This window comes from Myotis lucifugus, unplaced genomic scaffold, assembly GCF_000147115.1.
Source record: "Myotis lucifugus unplaced genomic scaffold, Myoluc2.0 scaffold_3, whole genome shotgun sequence".
Taxonomy (NCBI): Eukaryota; Metazoa; Chordata; class Mammalia; order Chiroptera; family Vespertilionidae; genus Myotis; species Myotis lucifugus.
The window spans coordinates 13,559,689-13,584,258 of NW_005871051.1; the positions used below are offsets into that span (position 1 = coordinate 13,559,689).

Sequence of the window (24,570 nt, forward strand, 5' to 3'; positions counted from 1 at the left end):
CATTACTGAATAATGTGAAGGTGGTTGAGAAACTTAAACTTTAAAAGGTACTGTGTTACTTGTACTACTTTCATTAATAGCTTATGCATATTTGAAGACAGACTTTCAAATGTGATGGTCAGAAGTTACATTCTTCAAATGTAACATCATTCAGATGCATCTCCTGGACTAAGCATTTTATTTTATTTCTAGTTGACCACTAAACATAATACATTTTTTACTTTTTTATGGAGGCCTCCCCAAAATATTTTAGCATTTCACTTTTTTAAAAATGTGTTTTTGTCCACATCTCAAAAATAATCTAATCAGGATGACCTAACATGCAGTTAACCAATTAGAATATTTATAAAATATTAAATAAAGGCACTAGTACATAAATATGTTGGTTGTAAAAAAGGAGAGTATTTAGCCAACTTTTGAAAAACATAAATCATATATTTGTAGATCCCAAATTTCACATACTCAAATTGATATCCTTATAATTCATAAAATACAAATTCAAATATTTAATGTAAAGTATGGTGAGAAAAATGTACATGTTCATGTATTAAATTTGTACCTATGTATGAAAAAGTCTATAAATATCACATAGTATAAAATAATAATATAATTCAAGAATTATAAAAAATTCAAAACCATTATTCATTTCTTCTTTGATTTAATCATAGAAAAGTTGTGAAGAAAACACAATGCTTCCTATGCAACTTTTAACTGAACCATATTATTTTTAGAGTCCTAATTTCAATCATTCAATGTTCTCTATCCATTCCATTTCCAAGTTTTTCCTCCTATCATTATTTCCATGCAAGTAGTAATTTAGTAAAAAAAACAAAACAAAAAACTTGCTTTTTTGTAAGATAACTATCTTTGAAACAAAATAAAAATAAAATGTTGATGAAGTAATCTATAAGTTCCAGAAATTTTGCATTTATCATTATGCATTCAATTCCATGATGCAATCATGTCCAAAGTCAATAACATAATCAGTATTCCTTTCTTCATCCAAAATATTCCAATTTTAGCTCTCATGTCTGGCTAATTATGAAGCTACTTCTAACTTAAAATGATATATTTTACATTCACTATAAATAAAATAAACTAATAATTTAAATATCCTGTTAATAATAAGTTTATATATTTCTTAATATTTTAAAGTAGTATTTCTAAAGTATTTTGTTTGTTAATATCAAGAAACATTAACAGTGAATAAACTCAAATACATAGAAAGGCACTATATATTTTGATGCAAAATATACAGATATTAATTTAGATTAAATTAATAGCTTAGACTTCTTTATCCCACTGTGGGATGATAATTAATTACTAATTAGCACATTTTGATTACAGGCACGCAGGGCAAAATTTATGATTAGAAACCCTGCCACAAAATGCCTTCCACCACAGCCTTTACGAACTATGAACTGTGTGAACTATGAAGTGTCTGAACTGAGAAGATACCAGTGGGATTGCAAAGATCAGTTTAAAAACAAATTCCTACAAAGTGTAGCAAGATGATAACATTAGGTTGATAGCAGACTATCTCCTTGATTAGGGGGGGAAAGCACTGATGATATGAAATTAAAGCAGTCTGAGAAAGAATCACAGGGGCATTTAGCGAGTTACTAAATAAGAGAAATCAACACTGAATTAATAAATTAGATATGTTTTCCAAAAATATGGAATTATATAAAATACTAGATACAATGGCTTGTGTATTTACTGAGCTTTAACGAGAGAGGTGTTTCACTGCAGCTTTGATGATATGGCTGGCCATTCACCTGAGACCCCCAAACAGCATTCTTAAACCTGCTTCCTATCTCAGTTTTCAGTCACTGAGCATTTCCTGAACAGTGTACTTCTGCTCAGCTGAGATAACAGTATTAAGGTAGCCCTCAGACTGCACTCACAATATCTGTACATAAAACAAGGGAATCATAGGGAATACTTTCTCATAAAATGAATAACTAGTAGATATTAAATGCTTTATAGTGTTCCTCAATGCAACACACACTGTAGGAACCGCACACCCACAGGTGTGTGTCTATAACGTTATATTGATGAGAGTATATTTATTACTTTATATATTTTCCTTACCTGTCAAGTTCTTCAATCCAAGTTCTTGAAGCCCAAAGTTGCCATCTTTTCTGTAGTTTAAAAATATTGCCAAGGCATATCGATCCTCATACAGTTTTGTCCCACGAATAATGCGTAAATTCTCCAGAGGCAGGTAACGAAACTGGTTAAGAGCCACTAACACGTAGCCTGTGACTTCTCGAATAGACTGAAAAGATACAAATAAATGCCTGTGTTAAAACATTAAAGATTGTTTGTCAGTATATTTATGTAGTCATTTAGATAAAAATGAGTCACTAAAGTCTATTTTTCAGTATTAATAATGCACCCATTTCCACACTGTGTTGTAAACAATTGCCTTGATAATACAAGATCACAAAGAGTTAAAATCTCATTTGAAATATGAGTTGTATTTTTTTAAAGTCATGTATGTGCCTATAGTAAAATAATGGATTTTGTTTTATGAGGCATTCTTTATACTTGAGAGTTGAATATAATTCAAGGCATGAGATCTTATTTTTATTTTTTAATATATTTTTATTAATTTCAGAGTGGAAGGGAGAGAGAGAGAGAGAGTGAGAGAGAGAGAGAGAGAGAGAGAGAGAAACATCAATGATGAGAGAGAATCATTGATTGGCTGCCTCTTGCACGCCCCCCACTGGGATCTAGCTCAAAACCCAGGCATGTGCCCTTGACCAGAATCGAACTTGGGACCCTTCAGTCCACAGGCCGACACTCTATCCACTGAGCCAAACCAGCGAGGGCAAAATCTCATTTATTGACAGATAAAATGAGTAAGAACACATAACCATCAATCAAACTTCATATAAAAATGCAAGCTGGTAAGCTTATCACAAATAAAACAAAGCTGTATCAGTTTGTAAATTGTGGGACAGATCTTAAACTGCTAATTTGGTGTTGAATGTTATACTATCAAAGAACAATGGCCTCATCTTTCTCTGGAGAACACATATATAAAAATACGCATTAAAGACATTATGGTCACTAATTTGATTATGAACACAATTTTTATTTTCACTTTCTACTTTTTAATGTAGTTATCTATAATATGAATTAATTAATTCAAGGTTTGTGAGGCATTTTAAAGCAAAAAAAAGTCACAAAAAAAGGCTTTCGGTTTCATTTAAAAAGACTTCACTTAGAGCAATGGGCGCAGGATGCACTGGGCAGATGATGTTTTATTGAGTTGTACACTTGAAACCCTATATGGTTTAGTGAACCAATATCACCCCCAATAAATTCAATTTAAAAAATAAAGGTATAGTTTTTCAGTAAAAAGAACAAGATCATAATGACAGTTATGAACATGTGTGACATTGTTGTAAAAAATACACTGCAAAAGTACTAAAACATTTTATATTATTTTAATGTCAATTTCATGTTATTTTAGACTTCTTAATTTCAGATGTCCCAGTGCTCAGTCTTTGGTATTCTCTTCTCCTTCCACATTTACTCCCTTGGTGATCTTATCCTGGTTCAAGTTTGCCGATCTCCAAACTTTTACCTCCAAACTCTCCCCTAAACTCCACACTCATGTCCAACTCCCTTTTCTACATCTTCGCTTGAATATCTAATACACTTCTCAGACACACGAATCTAAAATTGACCCGGCATCTTCCTTCTCCCATCCCTCCAATAGCCTATCCCATCTCAGCTGAAGTCATTCTATCCTTCCTATTGTTCAAGCCAATGTCCTGAGATCATTCTTGACTCTCCTCTCACACACCTTCCTATATGTCCCATATTTAACATGATCAGGGAGTCAAACACTTCTTATGTCAGCCACTGCTGTCATCTGAGCCACCATCATTCCTCATCAATATTATTGTAATAAATATCTTGATCACTTATGGTGTTTTCTCGGTTAAGGCTACCCCTGATCTTTAAACAAAAATCAAATTATGACACTTAAATTCTTAAAATGCTGAATCATCTCCCAAGTCACTCCAAGTGATGCAAAGTTTTTCCAATGATGAGTCAAAACCTCTATCTGGTCTGCCCAGTGCTGTAAGCTCCAACCGTATTTGGCTATTAAGCACTTGAAATGTAGCTAGTAAAGATTGAGAGATGTGTTGTAAATGCAAAATACACTCTAGACTTCAGAGATTAAGCATCAAAATTACATTTTAGATAAATTGCATTGTATAAAGTGGATTATTAAAGTTAAGTTGACCTGGTCCTATTTAACTTTTCATTGTGGCTACACAAACATTTAAATTACATTTTTATAGGTATCCTTATAATTCTTTTGGGTAGTGCTGCACTATGTAATCTGGCCATCAGTGTTTTTATTCTGACTTCTTTTTTTAACTCTCCATCTTGTACATTCTCTTTGTTGTTCCCACATGACTACTGTGGTCCCATCCCCAGGTGCTCATGCCACTCTCAAAAGCTTGAGTTTCTCTCCCTCTTGTTATCTTCTTGGCTAATTTCCTCACTGCCTTCAAGTTTTTACACGAATCTCAACTCCTCAGTAGAGGCCAACCCTGCCACATTCCCTGCTCTAACTTTCATTGTTTCTATAATACTTCTCACTTTCTGATGCACTATGGAGTTTATATATTTATCAAATTTAGTAATAACAGTCCATCTCTCCTATTCCAATAATATAAGCTCTACAAGGACAGAACATCGATTTGTTCAATCATGTGTCCCGTGTGACCAGAACAGTGATGGTACATAGTGAGAACCAACAAGTATTTGTTTTTCATTCCAGCTCTTCTCTGTCCACACCTTCACCACTAAGCAAAATCTGTGGAGTCAAGAGAAGTGCCCATCTGGAGTCAGCACTCATTTTTTCTTGACCATGCTCCAAACCACTGTGATTCCAGAACTTCATTCCCTGAGCTGTCATTCAGGGCCTGTGATACCATCTTTCCCAGCTCGGTCCTTCACACAGCAGACTCTGCCACCAATGACCATGCACCTGGGAAGGATGGGTAGTCCAGGCACAAATGTTTGAGTGGTGAGGACATGGATTTTGGATGTGTGGGCTACAGTGTCCATTCAATTGTGTATACTTGTGCTTAATGGTTGAGAATCAATCTGAACCGGGAGATCATGTTTCTATTCCAGGTCAAGGCACATGCCTAGGGTGTATAGCTTGCAGGAGGCAGCCAATCTATGATTCTCTCTCATCATTGATATTTTTATGTATCTCTCTCTCCCTCTTCCTTCATCTCTGAAATCAATAAAAATATATTTTTAAACAAGAAACTTATGAGTGAAAAGGTGAAGTCAGTAGCAATTTTACAGTGTTTGTTAGGGAGATGAGCTATTTTTAGTTATCCTATATAACAAAAGCCTAATATGCTAAGTGTCTGGTCATCTGTTCAACCAATCAAAGCATAATATGCTAATGATACACTAAGACTGCTCAACCACTCACTATGACGTGCACTGACCACCAGGGGGCAGATGCTCCAACTGATAGGTTAGCTTACTGCTGGGGTCCAGCTGATCAGGACTGAGTGAAATGGGCTGGACATGCCCTGGACCCCTCCTGAAATCCCTACCCGGCTGGCCAACCTCCTATATTCCTCCCCAGCCTGAATCATGCACCCGTGGGGTCCCTTGACCTGGCCTGCCCCCTCTCACAATATGGGACTCCTCAGGGGATGTCAGAGAGCCGGTTTCAGCCCAATCCTGCAGGCCAGGCCAAGGGACCCCGCTGGTGCACAAATTCGTGCACTAGGCCTCTAGTTAATTAATAAAGATGTGCTATTCAGCATGGTTTTTAAAACACACATCAGCAGAAGCTACAAATAACCAGCAAATAATAAGGGCTCTGATATAAGAAGTGTTCTAGATATGAGACAAGAACAAAGCTGAACACATAGAGAAGGATCAAATCAACATAGAAGAGGAAGCTCCAAGTGCCCTTAGTTATAAGAGAAAGTAAATCATAACTCTGAACATAACTGCATCTCATATTATTTAACGTATTTATATTTCAATTATTTACATTGTAAAATGTATGAATGCTAATTCTAGGGTAGTCATTATTCTTTGAAACAATTCTGTTTTCTTCATAGAAGTCCAGGTTAAAGCAGCAGCTACTCCTTTGTTGAGATTCAGGGACTGGAAGAATTGTTTATTATAACTGAGATTCTGGTGTTGAAAATGAGTCTCTTTTATTGTACATTCTGCTTGTTATTCTCTTGTCTTGCAAAATAGTGTGTGCAATTTAAACATTGGCTTAACCAACATCCTTTTGCAATGCGAACTCTGGACATCATTATATGTCAATGCCGAGGATGCATCTATTTAACCCACTTTGAACAAAGCCACCAGAAGTAGGTGATATGTAATTCCCCCAGCGTGAATTATTTGATGATAATGATGTTGCAGGCCCTATTCACCTTATTCCACATATCCCCTTCTCCTATCCAGACAAACAATGTAAATAATAGGGGGGGAAAGAAAACACAAATCTCTCAACCCAAGAGTTATTGCTGTAACATTTTATGTCTGGAGGGGCTCACAGGACCAACAGCTTTTTAACAAATTTTGGAGGATAAATTTAAAATTCTTAAATTGTAATGCAACCAATTATGCCTTAATTTCCATCTCCTAATTCTTCTATTTTTCTGGTATTCATAGTCACATCCTTTCAGGTACTCTTAAGAACTGTCTGTGAACAAATATCTTGAAATATCTCAGTAAGAAGCTCCACTACAGATAACATGAGCTACAATGCATACTGATTGCAAATAAAATCACAGGAAACAACTTAGTAATGGTCGGATTACTGTCAGCTTAATGCTGAGAAAGATGGAACAGTCTGATCGTCACTCCGATAAATATGTCTTTTTAAAAATACACTGTGTAAAGTTAGTCTACTCTGAAGCCAGAATTAAAATTCTTCCGGGTGATGCCAAGTTCCACTTGAAAGTTATTTACAACCTGCCTGGGCGCAGAAGCCATTGTCTTGCAAAACCTTGGTGTAGTTGACTTGACAGTCACTGTGTGGTGACCTGGAGTTCACCAGTTAAAGTTTATTTGGTTAGTAATGATTGTTGGCACACCCTATGCACTAAATATATCTAAATTGAATTATGGTACCAGATAAAATTATAGAAAGGGAAGAAGCTTGTCTAGCATCTCTTATCATGAGTAATCAACAAACAATTTAATATTCTCTTTTTAAAAAGAGTCAATAACACGGTTATATGTTAATTTTGGCAACTCACTAAGCAATCCTGGTAAAAGTCAAGAGATATCTGTAAGTGCCAATTAACGTTTATAATGCCTGATACGGTCACACAATCATGCCAGTTACCCATTGTTCTTTTCATTTCAGGCATCGGAATCTTAGTAGCACAATCTTTTTAACTATCTAAGAACTTTTTATGAAAATAAAACAACTTTTAAACAAAGGACTTATCTAAGGAAATTATAATAGTAAGAAATGGAAGCTCAACTGCCAAGCAAAGCTAGGCTCAAACCCAGCCTTTGTGCTCCAAGGTTTCATGATCTTCATCAAATTGTTTATTCTACTAAACCTCACCTTCTTCATCTGTTAAAAAATAGCAATACCTCGCTTATAAAAGTTTTATAAGGATTATAAGATATAATAAAAGTGTCTGACAAATAAGTTTTCAATACATGCTATTACAAATATTCTCTCTAATAATAGCCAAAATGAGCTCTCTGTGAAGAATTGGATTTGAAAACAAAACTGGTTATAACATCATTGCATAAGAACTGTTGCTTTTAATTCCTTTGCTATGTGACTTTGGTATGTTTATGTCTTGCCTCTTTGAGTCGCAATGTATTCCTAAACGAAAGGACTGGTTCCTTATACTTGTTACAGCCCTTAGTACAGACTCTGGCACTGAGCAAATGTTCACTAGTGGCTGCTGAATGGAATGAAATTGGAAAGTATAAGCTATGCTTAAGGTCATTTGAGATATCGTTTTCCCTGGGAAATGTTTCATGAACATTCTGCTAACAAAATCATTGTTGGAACAACACAATCATGATTTGTGCCCAAGGACCACAGTGGTGAGTAGACATCGCCAGAATGCCTCAGCGAAGAGAAAACCCTAACTCTGGATTTGCTCAGGAAGTTTTAGTCTCAGGAAATTGCCTATTTTGTCAACCAAAGAGTGAATACTCACCTGAAGATATATCTCTCCTTGTGGCATAAGCTTCTGCTGACTATAACTGATTAATTTCCATTGTCAAAGCTTCTACATCTGCTTTGTTCAAGGAGTGAATACAGCTAAAGATCATTAAAGCTTTAAATGCTTCAAAACTCTTCTAAGCCAAGGGGCAAATTTGTTTTGCTCATGGCATTTGATGATGAAAATCAAAATAAATGGCAAAACAAAATAAATTTTACCAACTTCCCATACCATACTAATGATCAACCTAAAAAAATACATAGTTTGTTCTAAAGGACAAAAATTTATAAGCATTCTTCTCATATAATATTTTTAGTGTGACATCTGAAGTTATAAACTTCCTAAGATTCCCAGTGGATACTAGTCTAATCAAAGATTAGCAAGATTTCATTGCTTCAGCAGGCTTTCCATTTACCTGCAAATCATTCCAGAAAAAAAAATCAGTATTATTTTTAAAATTCTATTTCATTTCACAACTAACTGTAATTTTTTTTTTTTGTATTTAGCACAATTCCTTTCTTCTTTTTTAAATGTTTTTATTGAATTTCAGAGAGAGGGGAGGAGATAAGAATAGAGAGATAGAAACATCAATGATGAGAGAGAATCATTGATCAGCTGACTGCCTCCTGCATGCCCCCTACTGGGAATTGAGCCAGCAACCCAGGCCTGTGCCCTGATCTGAATCAAACCTGTGACCTCTTGGTTGGGTCAGTGCTCAAACCCTAACCCACACCGCCAGGCTTTTATTCTTTTGTTTTAGCAGTTTTCCCTATCTTTGTCCTCAGTGGGAGTAATAAATAGTTCCTTAAATGATTCTTTGTCTACCTTAAGATTTAAGTGGTTGCAGAACCTCAGGATTCTTGAAAATTTAATCAGTGTTTAGGAACAATTTTATGTACATTAAAAGCAATTATACATTTTTTTGCTAAGTGTGTAAAATTCTTCCCTAGATTTTCTCCTACTCAAATTATGCAGCAAATCTACTTTTGTCGGTTATTTTTCTTTAATGTAAACATCATTTGAAAATGTACCTCTTTACTTTTGTTAAAGACCTCCTGCAGCCAGTCGAACTAGTTCTGATAAATTCTACTCCAGTTTCTTGTGTACTCATATCCAATTACATATCATTCAAAAACAATAGAAATATAGTAGTGAATACTATGATCCCTAGACTTGAAGCTAAATAACCTGTAGTATCCCAGAAAAGAGTAAGGAGTAGAGAACTATGGGGGCGGGAGGCGAGGGAGAAAGCCCCTCTCCTGGCAGTGACTGTAGAATGTATGTGTTTTCTGACAGTGACAAATGTTGCAGCAAATTGTAACCTCTCTATCAGTACGGCTTTCCATTAAGTTTCCCTAGGCAATTAATTTCTGTCTCTGCCCCTTAGAGCAAGTCTGGGAATTTCTAAAGCAAAGAACATTCATAACGGTGGCATAGTGTTTAGAAATTTACCAGGAAAAATATTAGTAAGGATACAGCAAACATTACATATTCCTGCTGCATGTGGCGGGAGAACGTGACTGACTATATACTTCATTCCCATGCAAAACCTCCGCATGTGATGGTGCTTTTGGCTTTGGCATCTTGCTTTCAGTTTTCTCACTTTCCTTAAAGCTCCCATGATTTTGCCACACTGGCCAGCAGGGACTCAACGTCTGTTCTAATTAGATTTGGAAACATGGAGTAACATGAGATGTCATGTACCCTGTGGCAGGGTTGAAGCCACACTCATTTTACACAGCATGAAGTAACACTATTTGGGCAGAGAATCACATCCAATTCTTCCCTGAAAAACTGCTAGAACTCAACCACCAGGAGCCAGGCTCTCGGGGGCTACTGCTGCTACCGTCCCTGCTTTCTAAGAATGTGCACGCCATTCACTCATCCCTGGCCACTCAGCCAGCTCTCAACCATAACTTCCTGGCAGGGTATACCTTAGTTCCCCTGAAAAGAGGACTTAACTCCCCGCTCTCAAAGTAATCATCTTTTTCATTGCCCTCTGTATCTTTCTTAGGTGGCCAGAGAGTTCTTAATAGTCATGCTTCAGGTCTACATTCCCAAATGGTCCTTCATCTCCTGACCTCATCTCAGGAATATTCCTGTATCATAGACTTGCTACAATAGAGTTAGGTTACACAAATTAAATTGGGAGTGTTGGTCGATCCAGTTATAAATCTTTCACAAATCCCAATTTCATGTGTCTATATTACGAAAAATCTATACTGCAAAAACTCCAACACCTCTAAAAATGTATATGTATCTACATATGTGTTTATATACATGTGTTTACATAGGTACAATTACACTTTTACACCTAAATTAACAAATCACCACACAGTGAGTGATTTAAACAGAAATTTACTTTCTCTCAATTCTGAAAGCTAGAAGCTAATGATCAAATGATTCATGTGTCAGTCCTAACAAACTAATGCACTGCCTGAGTTCCGAGTCTAGCGTTTAGCAACATTGCAATGGGTACATTATTTATCTTTTTGTATCTGAGTTTCTTCATCTGCAAAATTAAGATACTAAGGTTCAAGATTCCTAGGATTGTTTTGAGAAGCAAATTCCTGGAAATTGTTTACATGCACAACATTTTTATCCACTCATCTACCGATGGGCACTTGGGCAGCTTCCAAAGGAATACTACTCAGCCATAAAAAAGAAGGAAATCTTACATTTGTGACAGCAGGAATGGACTAGAGAGTATTATGCTAGTAAATGAAATAATCCAGTCAGCAAAAGACAAATACCATATGACTTCATTTATATGTGGAATCTATGAAAAAAAATAAACTAACAAAGAGGAGACAGACTCATGGATAGAGAGAAGAGACTGAAAGTTGTCAGAACGAAGGGTTTGGGGGCTGGGTGAGAAGGGTAAAGGGATTAAGCAAAGAAAAAATGAAGATTCATGGGCACAGATAACAGTATGGTGATTGCCAGAGGGAAGTGGGTGGGGGAAGCACAAGAGGGTACAAGGGGATAAATGGTGATAGAAGGAGACTTGACTTGGGGTGTTGAGCACACAATACAATATACGATGATGTATGCTAGAACTGTATACCTGAAATCTATATAATTTCTGTCTCTGCCCCTTAGAGCAAGTCTGAGAATTTCTAAAGCAGAGAACATTCGTAACTGTGGCATAAAATCTATATAATTTTATTAACCAATGTCACCCCAATAAATTAAATTAAACTAAATAAATAGGTAAATCCATGTAAGTTGGTTTAAAAAAAAGGGCCTAACTTATATCAGGCGCTCAGTATTAGTTGTTATTTTTGTGTGTGAATCCTGAATTTTGACTCTTGTTCAACACGCTGCCTCTGTAGCCCAGCATCTATAAAACTGTATTTCTCTCTTTCTAAGTGAATAACTACACGTCACCAAACTGATGTGAGAAAACTGCTTGATACCATTTCCATTTCAATTGAGAGTGACAGTTTCAAGTCTGAGGAATTTTATAAATGTGATTTTTTGCCCTCTGAAAATTTAAAGGAGGAAAATGGTCCTTCATGAAATGAGGTGTGACAACAGCTGCCTCTTTTGAAAAGCATATGGGAAATGGCCTTTGAGGATTCAGGAGGTAGAGGTGACTGCTTTTGTGACTAGTCTGCTGTTATTTTTAAATGAAAAGGGTGAACAATTTCAGAAATAGTAGAGCCAAAGCATCAGGACTGGATGTGACAGGGCTGCCAGGAAACACTTTAATATCTTTGTAAATATTTGTCAAAACATAAAACAAACATCTTAATTATTTTTTAAACAATGCTTGAGTCATCTTTTCCAGTGATGAGGTCTTATGTTATGATGTTCTTATTACTCAAGTCAAACAAATGCAGCAGATATTCTATAGATACCTGTGGATACAGCCAACACTGCAGACATAACATCAGTTGAGATCAGGGTTTTGGAAGCTAGATATTAAAATGCTTTTCATACTTAAGTATCTTTGTGAGAGTCAATTTGGTGGTAAAAGCAAGTTATTTAAATTTGGAGGACTACTTTTTACCTGTATGACCTATGTCAATATGTCACAGTACTTGGCTAAAAGTGTGCTTTATTATTAGTAGCAGTAGCACCAGAGATACAACATAGTGGTTAGGCAATCATTTACTGTACAATGTGTTCCCCTCATATTTCCTGTACCCACCATACATAGTGAAGCTGTGCTTTCTTAATCAAATTTTTGAATAAGAAAATGAAAGACGTATGCTTTTTTAAATTTAGAAACTAGATACATTTATATCTAAAAGCATCCGCCATATACTAGTTATTTAATAAAATTCATTTGACTTCCATTCCTCATAAAATTCCTTAAGTCTTCGTGCTTTCCACCTTATCCATCCATCCATCCATCAATCCATCTATCCAGTAAGTAATCACTTACTCCACAAATTACTTATTGTCCCCCTACTATCTAAGAAGCGTTGTTCTCGCCCTAACCGGTTTGGCTCAGTGGATAGAGCATTGGCCTGCAGACTGAAGGGTCCCAGGTTCGATTCCGGTCAAGGGCATATACCTTGGTTGTGGGCACATCCCCAGTAGGAGGTGTGCAGGAGGCAGCTGATAGATGTTTCTCTCTCATCGATGTTTCTAACTCTCTATCCTTCTTCCCTCCTCTCTGAAAAAATCAATAAAATATTTTCTTTTTTTAAAAAAAGAAGCACTGTTCTAGGTGCTGGGGGCACAGTGGCACACAGAATAGACCTGGTTCTTCCTCTCATGGTGCTTACTACCCTTCATCACTTCCAATCTCAAGAAGATAAAAGCTCAGCCAAGAAAGATAAACAGTGTCTTGAAAGCTTTCTCTCATATCTTTGTTTCTTTAAGCATAAGTTTTTATTTTAGAATTTCATGCATTAAACATCTCTTCATCGTGTATAAAGTTATCCCACATTCTGTCACACATCACCGCCTTCCATTTCTGAGAAAAAATTTGCATTTTTCTTTTAATATAATATCTTACCAAGAGATGTACTTGTGTATATGTCTGTATGCATGTGTGTGTGTGTGTGTGTGTGTGTGTTCAGCAGCCTCAAACAAACAAATTCACCCTCAAATGTTTTCCACCCTGTTTCCCCTTTACAGAGTTCTAAAGTGAGGAAATCACAGTGTCTTTTAAGATAGCTTATATATTATTTACAAGGTACAGATATATTGATTTTAAATATTTTCTAAATGTCATGGCTTTCTTCTGCCTATTTTGGTTTCATTCATTCAACAAACTGTATAGTGTGTTAGAAGTTATGCTTTGCTTTAGGTTATTACTAAATACCTAGGGACCTAGCATCTAGCTTGTGGTTTTGAAATGTGCTTTCATGAAATACACTTTGAAATACACTTGTTGTTGTTGGTGGTGAAATCTCAGAGCCTGGGTCTGGGACAGTAAATGTATGAGATAGGCCTGAAACATCTCCTCATACCAGATAGCGAGGACACTATCACAAATGAGTGTGGTCATGTCAAAAGGGCCCTAAAGCCAGTTGGAAGAGACCCTTCCGTGTTAATGATGGGGCAGTTTGAATTACAGAAATGATGATAATAGCAATAATGGAGTCCCACGGCATATATTTTAACCTATGATTTTATAATAATGTTAAATGAATTTAAATAGTCACACTTGGACAATAATATAGAACCAATTTGTTTTCTTAAAAACTAGTAAATAAAAGAAAATAAGCATTTAGTCTTTTTTTTTTCTAAATGAGCTAAAACATTGGGTAACCAAATAATAGGTTACCTACAGTATGTCTTTATAGAGTATTCTAACTAATAAATAAGGAAAAAGTTAAAATGAGTGTTAATCAATACTGAATTATTAATTGGAACAAATTAATATGAACAATTAAGGAAACGAAATGTGAGCTATATGGGAACAGTCTGTACTTCACAATTTCCCTACAACTTTTTTAATAATAAAGTTTATTTTAAAAATTAGAGCTATATGATTCTAAAATGTCTTATGAATGAATAGTTCTAGGTATTCAACATCAATGACTGATCATTACAAATCATCTATAATAATCTATAATAATAAAAGCATAATATGCCAATCGACCGAACAGACGGAACAGCAGAATGACCATCTGGATGACTTCCCAGATGACCACGCTATGACATGCACTGGTGCCAGGCCAGCCAAGGTGGGTGTGATGTGATTGGTCGGGGGGCCCGCCATTGCCCCATGATCGCCCCACAGAGGGAGGCCCAGGCCACAGAGTGAGCCCCAGACCATCTTGTTGGTGGCGCCACAGCAGGTGGGCGGGGCCTTCCGCTGCAGAGCGATTGATCTGGGGGTCTTGTGATCGATCACCCAACAGAGGGAGGCCCAGGCCAGTCAAGTGATCATACCCCATGCCTGCTGCCTGCAGAGGGAGGGAACTGGTGGCGGGGGAGGGGGAGCAGCGCTGCACAGATGGCAAGCAGTGGCAGTGGCAGGGGTGGGTCCAGCTGCCAGCAGCCGGAGGAAGGAAAGCCCTGATAGATCCTGATTGCCGGCCAAACCTAGGGACCCTACCTGATGGGTCCAGGATTGCATGAAGGCCAGGTCGGACTGAGGGACACCCCTCCCCCGCCCCCCGTGCAAGAATTCCATGCACCAGGCGTCTAGTGTCACAATAATAGGGAAATTTGATGGGAGATAATTCTGTATGGCATTTCTGCATTGTTTGTGACAGCTTTTGGTTTGGACTATGTTTTCAAGAATGTGTGTACATAGCAAACAACACTGGAATATAATAACAGTTTCTCCCCGTAGAGCAGAGGGTAAATTTTCTGTCAGTCCTCTTTAGAAGACTGGGATTTCCTAAACTCGGAGTTTTTCAACTGTGACAGAAAGTACTTTTTTATTTTTATTTTCTTAGGATCCACTTGTGCCTGCTTCCCAATCACCCCATGGAAATTGCCCAGGGGATACAACAGAAACACGAAGCTCAGGCTGATTGTTGTGCCAGAGAATCTCCTGCCTTCTGCCGACCCCAGTGCCAGGCTAAGCTGTTAGCTTGCAATCAGGCTAACATTCTCAGACCTTAGGCAGTTCTCAACAACAACTAGCCGCCCTGTGCTTCTGGCTGACCTCGCCACCACCCTCACTTTTACCGAAGGAACTGAGCATGAGTATGATAAAGGCTCTGGATCCAACCACCAGTTCAGAGGAACTCCAGAAGACAGAGGAACATGGTAACCTCCTTCATGAGTGAGCAATCAACAAAGCTCAAACTCAGGACAACGCTACAGAAAAATGTCCTTGGCTTGATGGATAACATTATAAGGAACTTGCAATTAAAAGTCTTAAGTTTCTGAGGATGGATGTTTCTTACTACTCAGCTCCACTTCTGGTGCTGCTGTTCACAACACTGCGACTACCATTATTACTCTTACTACTGTTACTTCCACTTTTATAACTGACTACTTTTATGCTCACCTACTCTGTAACAGTTACTGTGCTCGGTGCTTTTATATAAAACATAAAAGCTACTACTGGCCAGGTAGTTTGGTTGGTTAGAGCATCTTCCTAATACACCAAGGTTGAGTGTTCAATCCCTGGTCAGGGCATATACAAGAATCAACAACGGATGCATAAATAAGTGGAACAACAGATCAAAAAACAAAAAAACTACTACAAATGTTAGAATTGTTACTATTTCCTCTATAATAGTAACAAAACTAAATATCTTATTTGAAAAAGGAAAAAAATATTGTTTAAAATGTATTTAAATATTAGATAAAACGGGTCGATATAATGTCTTCTCGTTAGTTTTTAATTACCATTAATGATACAAATATGCCTTCTTCAAAAATATTTGTCTGAAATAACCAGACGAATGCTCTGGTGTTGAAAGACATTTTCTTAGTAACAGTTCTATATTTTTATTTTACTTCAGAGACTGTAGTACAAGACAGTAAAAATCAATCAAATTGTCATATACATACATTTTTAAGTAATAAGGTAATACACAGCAAAAAATAAAAGTCAATATTATTTCGAGAGGAAATGGAAACGCCAGAATTTGAGATTCTGAATAATTGTGCTAATATTAAAACTTGAAAAGATTATCCCTTCCACAAAACATAATCAAGGAAGTCATTGGTTTCTATACATATTTCTCTAAACTTAGTTATATAAATGCACTTAATTTTATTACCATATAAAAAACATTTAGTCATATTTAAAGAAAGGAAAATATTTATCCTTAGCATCACATTTTAAAAAATTACCTCAATTTTTAAAATCTTTCAAAATCAAATTTAAAAAAATAATAAAATGAACCTGGCCGGTGTGGCTCAGTGGTTGAGCATCAACCCATGCAACAAGAGGTCACTGGTTCAATTCCCACTCAGGGGACATGCCTAGGTTTCATGCTCAATGCTGGTGAGAGGCATTCAGGAGGCAGCCAATGGATGATTCTCTCTCGTCACTGATGTTTCTATCTCTCTCTCCCTCTCTGAAATCAATAAAAATACGTTTAAAAAAAGCTAGAGTATGATAAAGTATCAATTTTTATTGAAATTAAATTTAGGCTACACAGTTATTACATTAAATTATATTAATTATACTTGTCAAATTTCCCATAATCTATGAGGTATATGCATATTTATTTCATACTAAAGTAATGTAATAAAAATGTCAAACTATTTTTGCAGTCATTTTCTCCTGCTTTTTCCTTCAAACTGAATATTCTTTCTTTTTTTTTTTCATCTCATAAACTTGTGATTTCAAACTCCTTTAGGCATCATTGGTTTCTCAGATGTACAGCACAAGCTTCAGTGAAAACACCCTGAAGTTTAACTGAATGGTTTGTGGACACAGTTCATGAAAATAGTTTCTCTAGTGCTTGATAGTAAAACAAATGGAGCATCACTTCAAGAATCGCTCTGCTAGTTACCCACAATTTTACAATGAAAAACATTAAGAACATAAGTTTTAATGCATATTTAAGTCCAAAATTTCTATGATTAAGATGAGGGCATTTTTTATGAATTAGAGTGGAATATGTTTTTTATTGATTTCAGAGAGAGGAAGGGAGAAGGAAAGATAAACATCAATGATGAGAGAGAATCATCCATCGCCTGCCTCCTGAACGCCTCTACTGGGGATCCAGCTGGCAATTCAGGCATGTGCCCTGACCAGGAATCGAACCGTGGCCTCCTGGTTCCTGGGTTGACACTCAACCACTGAACTGCACCAGCCGGGCCTGCACTATTCTTTAATCAGTGTGGTATATATGTTTCATTTATTGTTGTGCTATACTTTTGTCAGCTGTCTAAATGTGTTGAACATTTTCAAATCATAAGTTGAAAAGGACTGTTGGATTGGATAAAGTAATAACGCCATAGAGGGTTTCTGAATTTCCAGATCACAACACCAAGAAGAGTATTTGAAATTAGTAACTTCTTTTTAAGTTATATATTTATTTCATTTTTGTTTTTATGGGCCAAGTAGTTACACTTACATGTAACATAAACAGTTGCCCAATGATTCAGTAATGATTTCTTTTTATCTTCTACCTCTCAGCCCTTCAAGTTGCTCTCTCCAATTCACAAAATAAATGTCATTTCTACCCACTGAGAATCCATTCAAATTAAAGCCAAACCCAAATTAGTAATGTGCATTTACTGCAAAACAAGAGTTTAAAGCCTCCTTTTTTTCCCTCTTGTTATGCCACTGAGAGTATATAACAAATGAAGCAGCAGCATGAAAACAGATGCTTTTTTTTCTCACCCTCCTCATAAAATTCTCAAATCAAAAGAGAGAGATGCAGATAAACTTTACATCACTTAGCCATGCTAAGACAGAAAGTAAAACAACACAATTCATTTCAAAAGTGTATTAAAGCGTGCCTTATTTTTGAATTAAAATATAGTTGGCATACACTATTATATTAGTTTCAGGTACACAGCATAGCAATTTGACATTTATAGATCTTATGATGTGATCACCACACTAAATCCAGTAAGCATCTGTCACTGTGAGCATGTCTTCTTTAGCAAGGCGATGAGAAAAATTCAGACAAGTGAAAATGATACTAATAGCTGCAATAAAATTCTTTATAAAAGATATCCCTTTACATGTAGAGTTGGATGCACAGTGGAGTTTGAACATTATGTTAGATAATATAAGTTCATGTCAGTTTGAAAAACAAATATCATGTTTACCTAAAAAATGTCAAGCTCTTTCATGAGAGAAGCTTGAACTACTGCATATAATTTGTGGTTATTATATGTAAGAATATTGATGCTAATTGAATACTAAACTATATATACATGTTTTCTTCTAAGTGCAGATTAGGTCTTTCCCAATATAATTAACATATTCATAAAGTTGAGAGTTGTGGAAGCCCTCTAGGTGTGGTTGAGGGAAGATGGGGATCTGAATTGGACCAAGGCAATTCTTATCCTATTGCATAGAGTGACTGTAAGGGGGCCACTACAGAGCTTTCTACTGTCTAGTAGTCTAGAACTAGACTACTGTCTGAGTTTCAATCTCTCTTGCACTTTTACTATCAGTGGCTACAACCAGACTAGTCTCTTTATCTTGGTAACACCCATGCCCACCATAGCTCATAGTAAAACCTCCATGAATATGGAAAGGAAGAAATTTTAAAAAAGCAACAAAGTAGGGAGAGAGGGGAAATAAAATGATAAAAGAAAAGAACATGGTGAAAAGCTTTTGATTGTTGTCCAAATCTTGCCAACTAGCAATATAACCTTAGGTAAATTACCTAACCCTTGTCTTTCATCTCTAAAATAAAGTCTATTAAAAGATCTCCAAGATTCCTTCCAGCTTACTTTTTACTCATATAGTTTTTCTCATTATAGAAATATGACTTGCCCTAACCGGTTTGGCACAGTGGATAGGGTGTCAACCTGCAGACTGAAAGGTCCCAGGTTCGATTCTGGTCAGAAGCATGTACCTTGGTTGCAGGCACATCCCCAGCAGGAGGTGTGCAGGAAGCAGCTGATCGATGTTTCTCTCTCATCGATGTTTCTAACTCTCTATCCCTCTCTATAAAAAATCGATAAAATATATTTTAAAAAAGAAATATTACCTCAGCCATTTAATGTATAGTACTCTAAATATGTTCACTAAGCAAAATATAAATATTCAAGCACTATGTTGAAATGCATACATTCATGGCATCCCCATTAGAAACTAGTATAATCAATGATTTTAAGTTCTTACATAATCATCATAACGTTCATAAAACTTAAATAAAGAAATATAATCCCACTCTTAAATAACTGAGCCCAAGAAAAAAAATTAGACCATTAAAATATTTCCAATTTTGTCCAATGGATCTTTAACTCACTGATTCCAAGATATTAAAATAAATTATAGAGCACACTAAAGAATCTGTAAAGGTTAAAAGTGAAGCCCAGCCACCCTGCTAACACTCATTGCCTCATGGACTGAATTTTGGAGCTCCAGTTTGCTCTAAACAGAACAATCTCACTTGGAGAAGACAAATGGTCAAAGAAAGAATTAGTAGCAACTTTATCATAAAAACAGTTTACAAATAAACTACAAGTTTATCCTCTACTTACTTAGTTTGTATTGTTTGCTTCAAATTATATCTTTTGAAGGATAAGGTAATTTGTCACTAAGGAGAAAATTCTTCCATCATCTATCAATATTAAGAGGTCTTACTCAAATGTGTTCCTGATTTACCTTCATTTCACTTACCTCTTAGACAAAATTTTTCAATATATCATTAGTAACAGAATTCATAGGATGGATGATCTTGTAAATGCCAATGAATTTACTATCAGTAATCATGCTAGCCCCTGCAAAAAGTCAATTTTTGCTATCTATGAAATAAAAACTATTTTATTTGCAACCAAAACATCCTCTCAAAAAGCAAGTGTTAAGAAAAACAGTCTCCTTCCAACCAATTCTTCACTAATAGTATTCTATTTAAATTTTACTCTGCAAATCTCTTCTCTACTTGTGAGTCCCTAAGAATATTTAGGATTCATCTAGCATAAGAAAAAGTCTTGATAATATAAATTATTGTAGTCCATTTCATTTGTATTATATTTCATTAACTTGTGCAGAACAGTCAGACAAGTTATGTACTCATATTTAGTTGAAATTGAAGATAACACCTGGGAGGTTTACATATTAACATAATATATCATTTGCATCAGCTATTCCATTAAAGTTTTATAATCAAAGCTAAATCAATTAAAATAGATAAATCTCTAATAAAGTTTAACTCTAAACCAAGTTTAAGCATCCCTCATTGCCTGGGGAATGAGCAAGGATACCTGAGGCCAAATTTACTTAATTGTTTCAGGATAAAGCCCTTTGTTTAATCACATACTTCTTCAAAGGTATTCCAGACAGTTTTAATTTATTAACTTCCTTCCTCATTCATTCATAGAATTGAAAATATTTTATATCCATTATCATAGGTGAAAAGCTGATTTATTTATCTATTTATTTGTGGGGTTTTTTAAATTTATAAACTGCAGGCTATCTTGAACACAGCTTCCACCACTGGAAATAGAAGGTGAATCAAGATGGCTAGTACATTCATACTCCCTTATGTTCAAAGGCCCTCAAGTGCCTGAAACTGAGGATAGTACCAAACTCTACACACTGTGTTTTTCCCTACACATACAGACCTATGATAACGTTTAAGTTATAACTTAGGCACAGGAAGAGATTAACAATAACAAGTAATTATCTAATTGGAAATAAATTGTAAAATTTACTTCAGCTAAAATAAACAAACTGCCTATAACAATTTGTACATCAAGTTTATATATTTTTGTCTGTTTTTACCCACCTTATTACTTGCAGAGTAACATCAGTTCAAAAGCTTTTGTAACTGCACTAAAACGTCTGATTCTTCGATTTTATTTGCTGGGCAATTGCAGACTTTAGATTACTTGGGACAAAATCATACTTTGGCAATTTTGAAAATTATTTAAGATTATTTTAATTTTAAAAGAACATTTATTTTAAAAGATAGCTCTTGTTTTCCTTTGTGTCTCTTAGTTCACTTTATCAGATGGAGATAGCCAAGAAGTGAAGAGTAGAAGTTGGTTATTTGGTGACAAGAATTAATGGAGTGTGAAATATTACAATACAAATTTTTATAATAAAAGTATATTTCAAATTTAGAATTAACATTCTAATAATTACTAAGAACTATTGAGAGGCTTTCATAGCCTGATTTTCACAAACAGCTCAGTTGATAGAAGTGATGGTAATGTAAGTGGTTGAAAAATTTTTCTGTACTTTATGCTCCATTGAACCATTTCTTCTCAAAATATGACCATTAATCAGCACCATTTCCATTACCACATGTATTTACTTAAAGGCCCAGGACAGATACTACTTCTGTCCCAGAGGCTTTTGCTTGTGTCTTTATTTGTGTATTTGTTTTACACAATGTAAGTATGTAAGGGGCTGTTTATCTGGTGGGAAAATTAAAGCACTAACATCACTAATCTCCCTTCTTAATCAACTAATTTATACAAATGGCAAATTATTCAAATTAGAACAGCATGGAAATGGTCTTCCTCAGTGTTCCAAGTAGTAAATTACTGTTCCCTTTGTAGCTTTTGTTGACAGGGATGAACTGGGGTGGCAGCATTTCATAGCAAAGAAGAAAGAGCAAATTTCACATACTCTGTCTAATCCAAAAAGAACTGCTAGTTTAAGTGCTTGTATTTGTGTAGCCATACCAATAGTGTGAAATGGCATTTCTTTAACCAATAACAAATAATGGTTATAAATATTTCACATGAAAATATGGGTAATTTGTATTTATGCTAAGCCACAAAATGTACTCCTGCAATTATTTCTTTGATATTATTATATATTAGTATGAATTTTAATATCCAGAAGATCTGGTGATTTAATTATTTTAATACACCTTTCCTTTTTTGTCATTGTTAATCCTCACCTGAGGATATTTTTTCCATTGCTTTTCAGAGAGAGTGGAAGGGAGGGATGGAGAGAGAGAGAGAGAGAGAGAGAAAGAGAGAGAGAGATGAGAGTGACACATCAACTGGCTGACTCCCACTCTTGCCCTAATCAGGGACAGGGAGCAAACCCACAACCCAGGTACATGCCCTTGATCAGAAATTGAACCCACACCCTTTGGTACATGGGCCAACACTCTAACCATAGAGACACACCAGCTACCTTTCCTTTTTAATTGTTATTTCAAATTAAATTTGTTTAAATTCAACAAAAGAACAATATGCAAAGTCTTTTGAACCAATATATGTTTTTATACTATAACTAGAGGCCCGGTGCATGAAAATTCATGCACTGGAGGGGGGGTCCCTCAGCCTGGCCTGCTCCCTCTCACAGTCCGGGAGCCCTCAGGGGTGGGAGGTGACTCGGCGATCAGGGGAAGGTGATGACCCATCACACCTCTGCTGCTGCCACTGCCAGCAGCGCAAGCCTCGGCTGACCCTGGGCAGCTGGGCAGCCGCCATCCAAGGCTTGCCTGTGCCTCGGGCCAGCCCTGGGTGGCTGGGGAGCTGAGGGGCCTGGGGAACTCTGGAGGCAGGCACCCAGAGCGGCCAGGCACACCTGCTGCCCTGGAGGGGCTGAGGGACTGGGCACTGCCATCTTGGAGATGTGGGCGCCGCCACCTTTGAGGGTGGAGCAGTCAATTAGCATATTCCCTCCTTATTGGCTATGGGTACCCCATCTTTGAGGGCAGGGCAGTAATTAGCATATTCCCTCCTTATTGGGTGTGGGTGCCGTATCTTTGCAACAGTGTGAGGGTCAATTAGCATATTCCCTCTTTATTAGTTAGGATATTTTTATCTCTCTCCTTTGGTGACAAATGCAGTGGATAATCGCAAATTCCAAAAGAGTATCAAAGTATATAGAACATTCTGAGTATTAAAGTGAATTATATTTAGATTCAGGTTCTCCTTGGCAACATTGAATCAAGTTCACAGTAGCATAAATATAACTAATAGTTTTAATAACTCCTGTAATATTCCTGATACTTGATTTCTACTGTTAATAAGTCAGTAATTTATCAACAAACCATTTTATTCAATTCAAAATACTTCCATTAAGTAACTATGCAAAACATTAGCCTTTTGGAGGCTAAAATGTAAAACAAAAATGCAAACTCTTATCTTTGAGAAAGTTTACTTTTTAGTAAATGAGAAAAACATTAACAATAATAAATACAATAAATGTAGTGAGGTGAGTTTTGTGGGAACCTAGAGGAAGATAACTTTTTCCAGTTAAGATGGACTGAGACAGATATGAATAAAGGCTGTGAAGAAAAAGCAATCGTGAACTACTAAAAAAATTACTCAGTAATACATCATAAATTTTATATTCCCTAGTTTAGAACTGCCTTATCTTTACAGAATTTAATCAGATGATCATTTCTTACAAGTTATTCAATTCACTCTTTCATTAGCAAATGCTAACTTATAATAGGACTGTCATACTTTAAGTTCATTTTTTTTCCTTAAGCTAGTGGACTTATTTACCTTGGCAAGCCTGTATAAACTTTCTCCTATATGAATATATCAGCAGAGAAAACTTGAATCTTGAAATAGCCTGATAAAACAACAGTTGTTCATCAACCACCCACTACATGTGACACCAATTTATCTCCTAATAAATGAAAGCCTTGCTATAAAATGTGTGGTTCAGATATTTTCTCTTTTTCAGCTATTTATTAAGTGTGCTTTCAGTCAAGCTATTTTTATATATTTCATAGCCAAATATATTGCTATACAAATAGACCAAAAGATAAAATGTGCTCTCAATCACTTAACAAAAAATATTCTAATGAGATTCCTTCTCTTTGTATCTGTCCCATTGATCCATTTACTAAACCAAGTTCAACTATCTGAAAATTACACATTTCTTTCACATTGAAGATTTTCAAACATGCCTCTTTAATATGTGTATATGCTATTTACACATTTTATAGATATGCTACTTTACTGACATAATAAGAAACCTCAAAAGAAACTTATAGACAGTCACTATTAAGGGTCATTAGTAAGACAATAAATCTAGTATTATAAAACTTTAAACATTTCCAAAAATATATACTTTTGTCTTTATATTATTGATGTTTTGTATTAAAATGTCAAGCAAATGTTGAAAGCCACATACTGACACTAGCTCATATCTCAATATATATTATGCACTAGGTCAAAGTTCCTCATTAAAGATAGTATATGGAAATCCATATTTCATACAGTCTTTTGTTAGAACATATTTTATTGATTTCAGAGAGGAAGGGAAAGGGAGAGAGAGGTAGAAACATCAATGATGAGAGAGAATCACTGATTGGCTGCCTCCTGCATGCCCCCCACTGGGGATCGAGCCCGCAAC

The 24,570-nt window shown here is 35.9% G+C and overlaps 1 protein-coding gene across 1 annotated transcript in view; it reads right to left on the bottom strand.

Annotated features, from left to right (window-relative positions):
- The window catches only part of ERBB4 (erb-b2 receptor tyrosine kinase 4), a 542,534-nt gene that overhangs the window by 395,237 nt on the left and 122,727 nt on the right, over positions 1-24,570 (bottom strand). Inside the window, exon 3 of the mRNA XM_023763286.1 lies at positions 2,095-2,281. Within this exon, the coding sequence (XP_023619054.1) occupies positions 2,095-2,281 (187 nt within the window). The remainder of the gene's footprint in view (positions 1-2,094; positions 2,282-24,570) is intronic.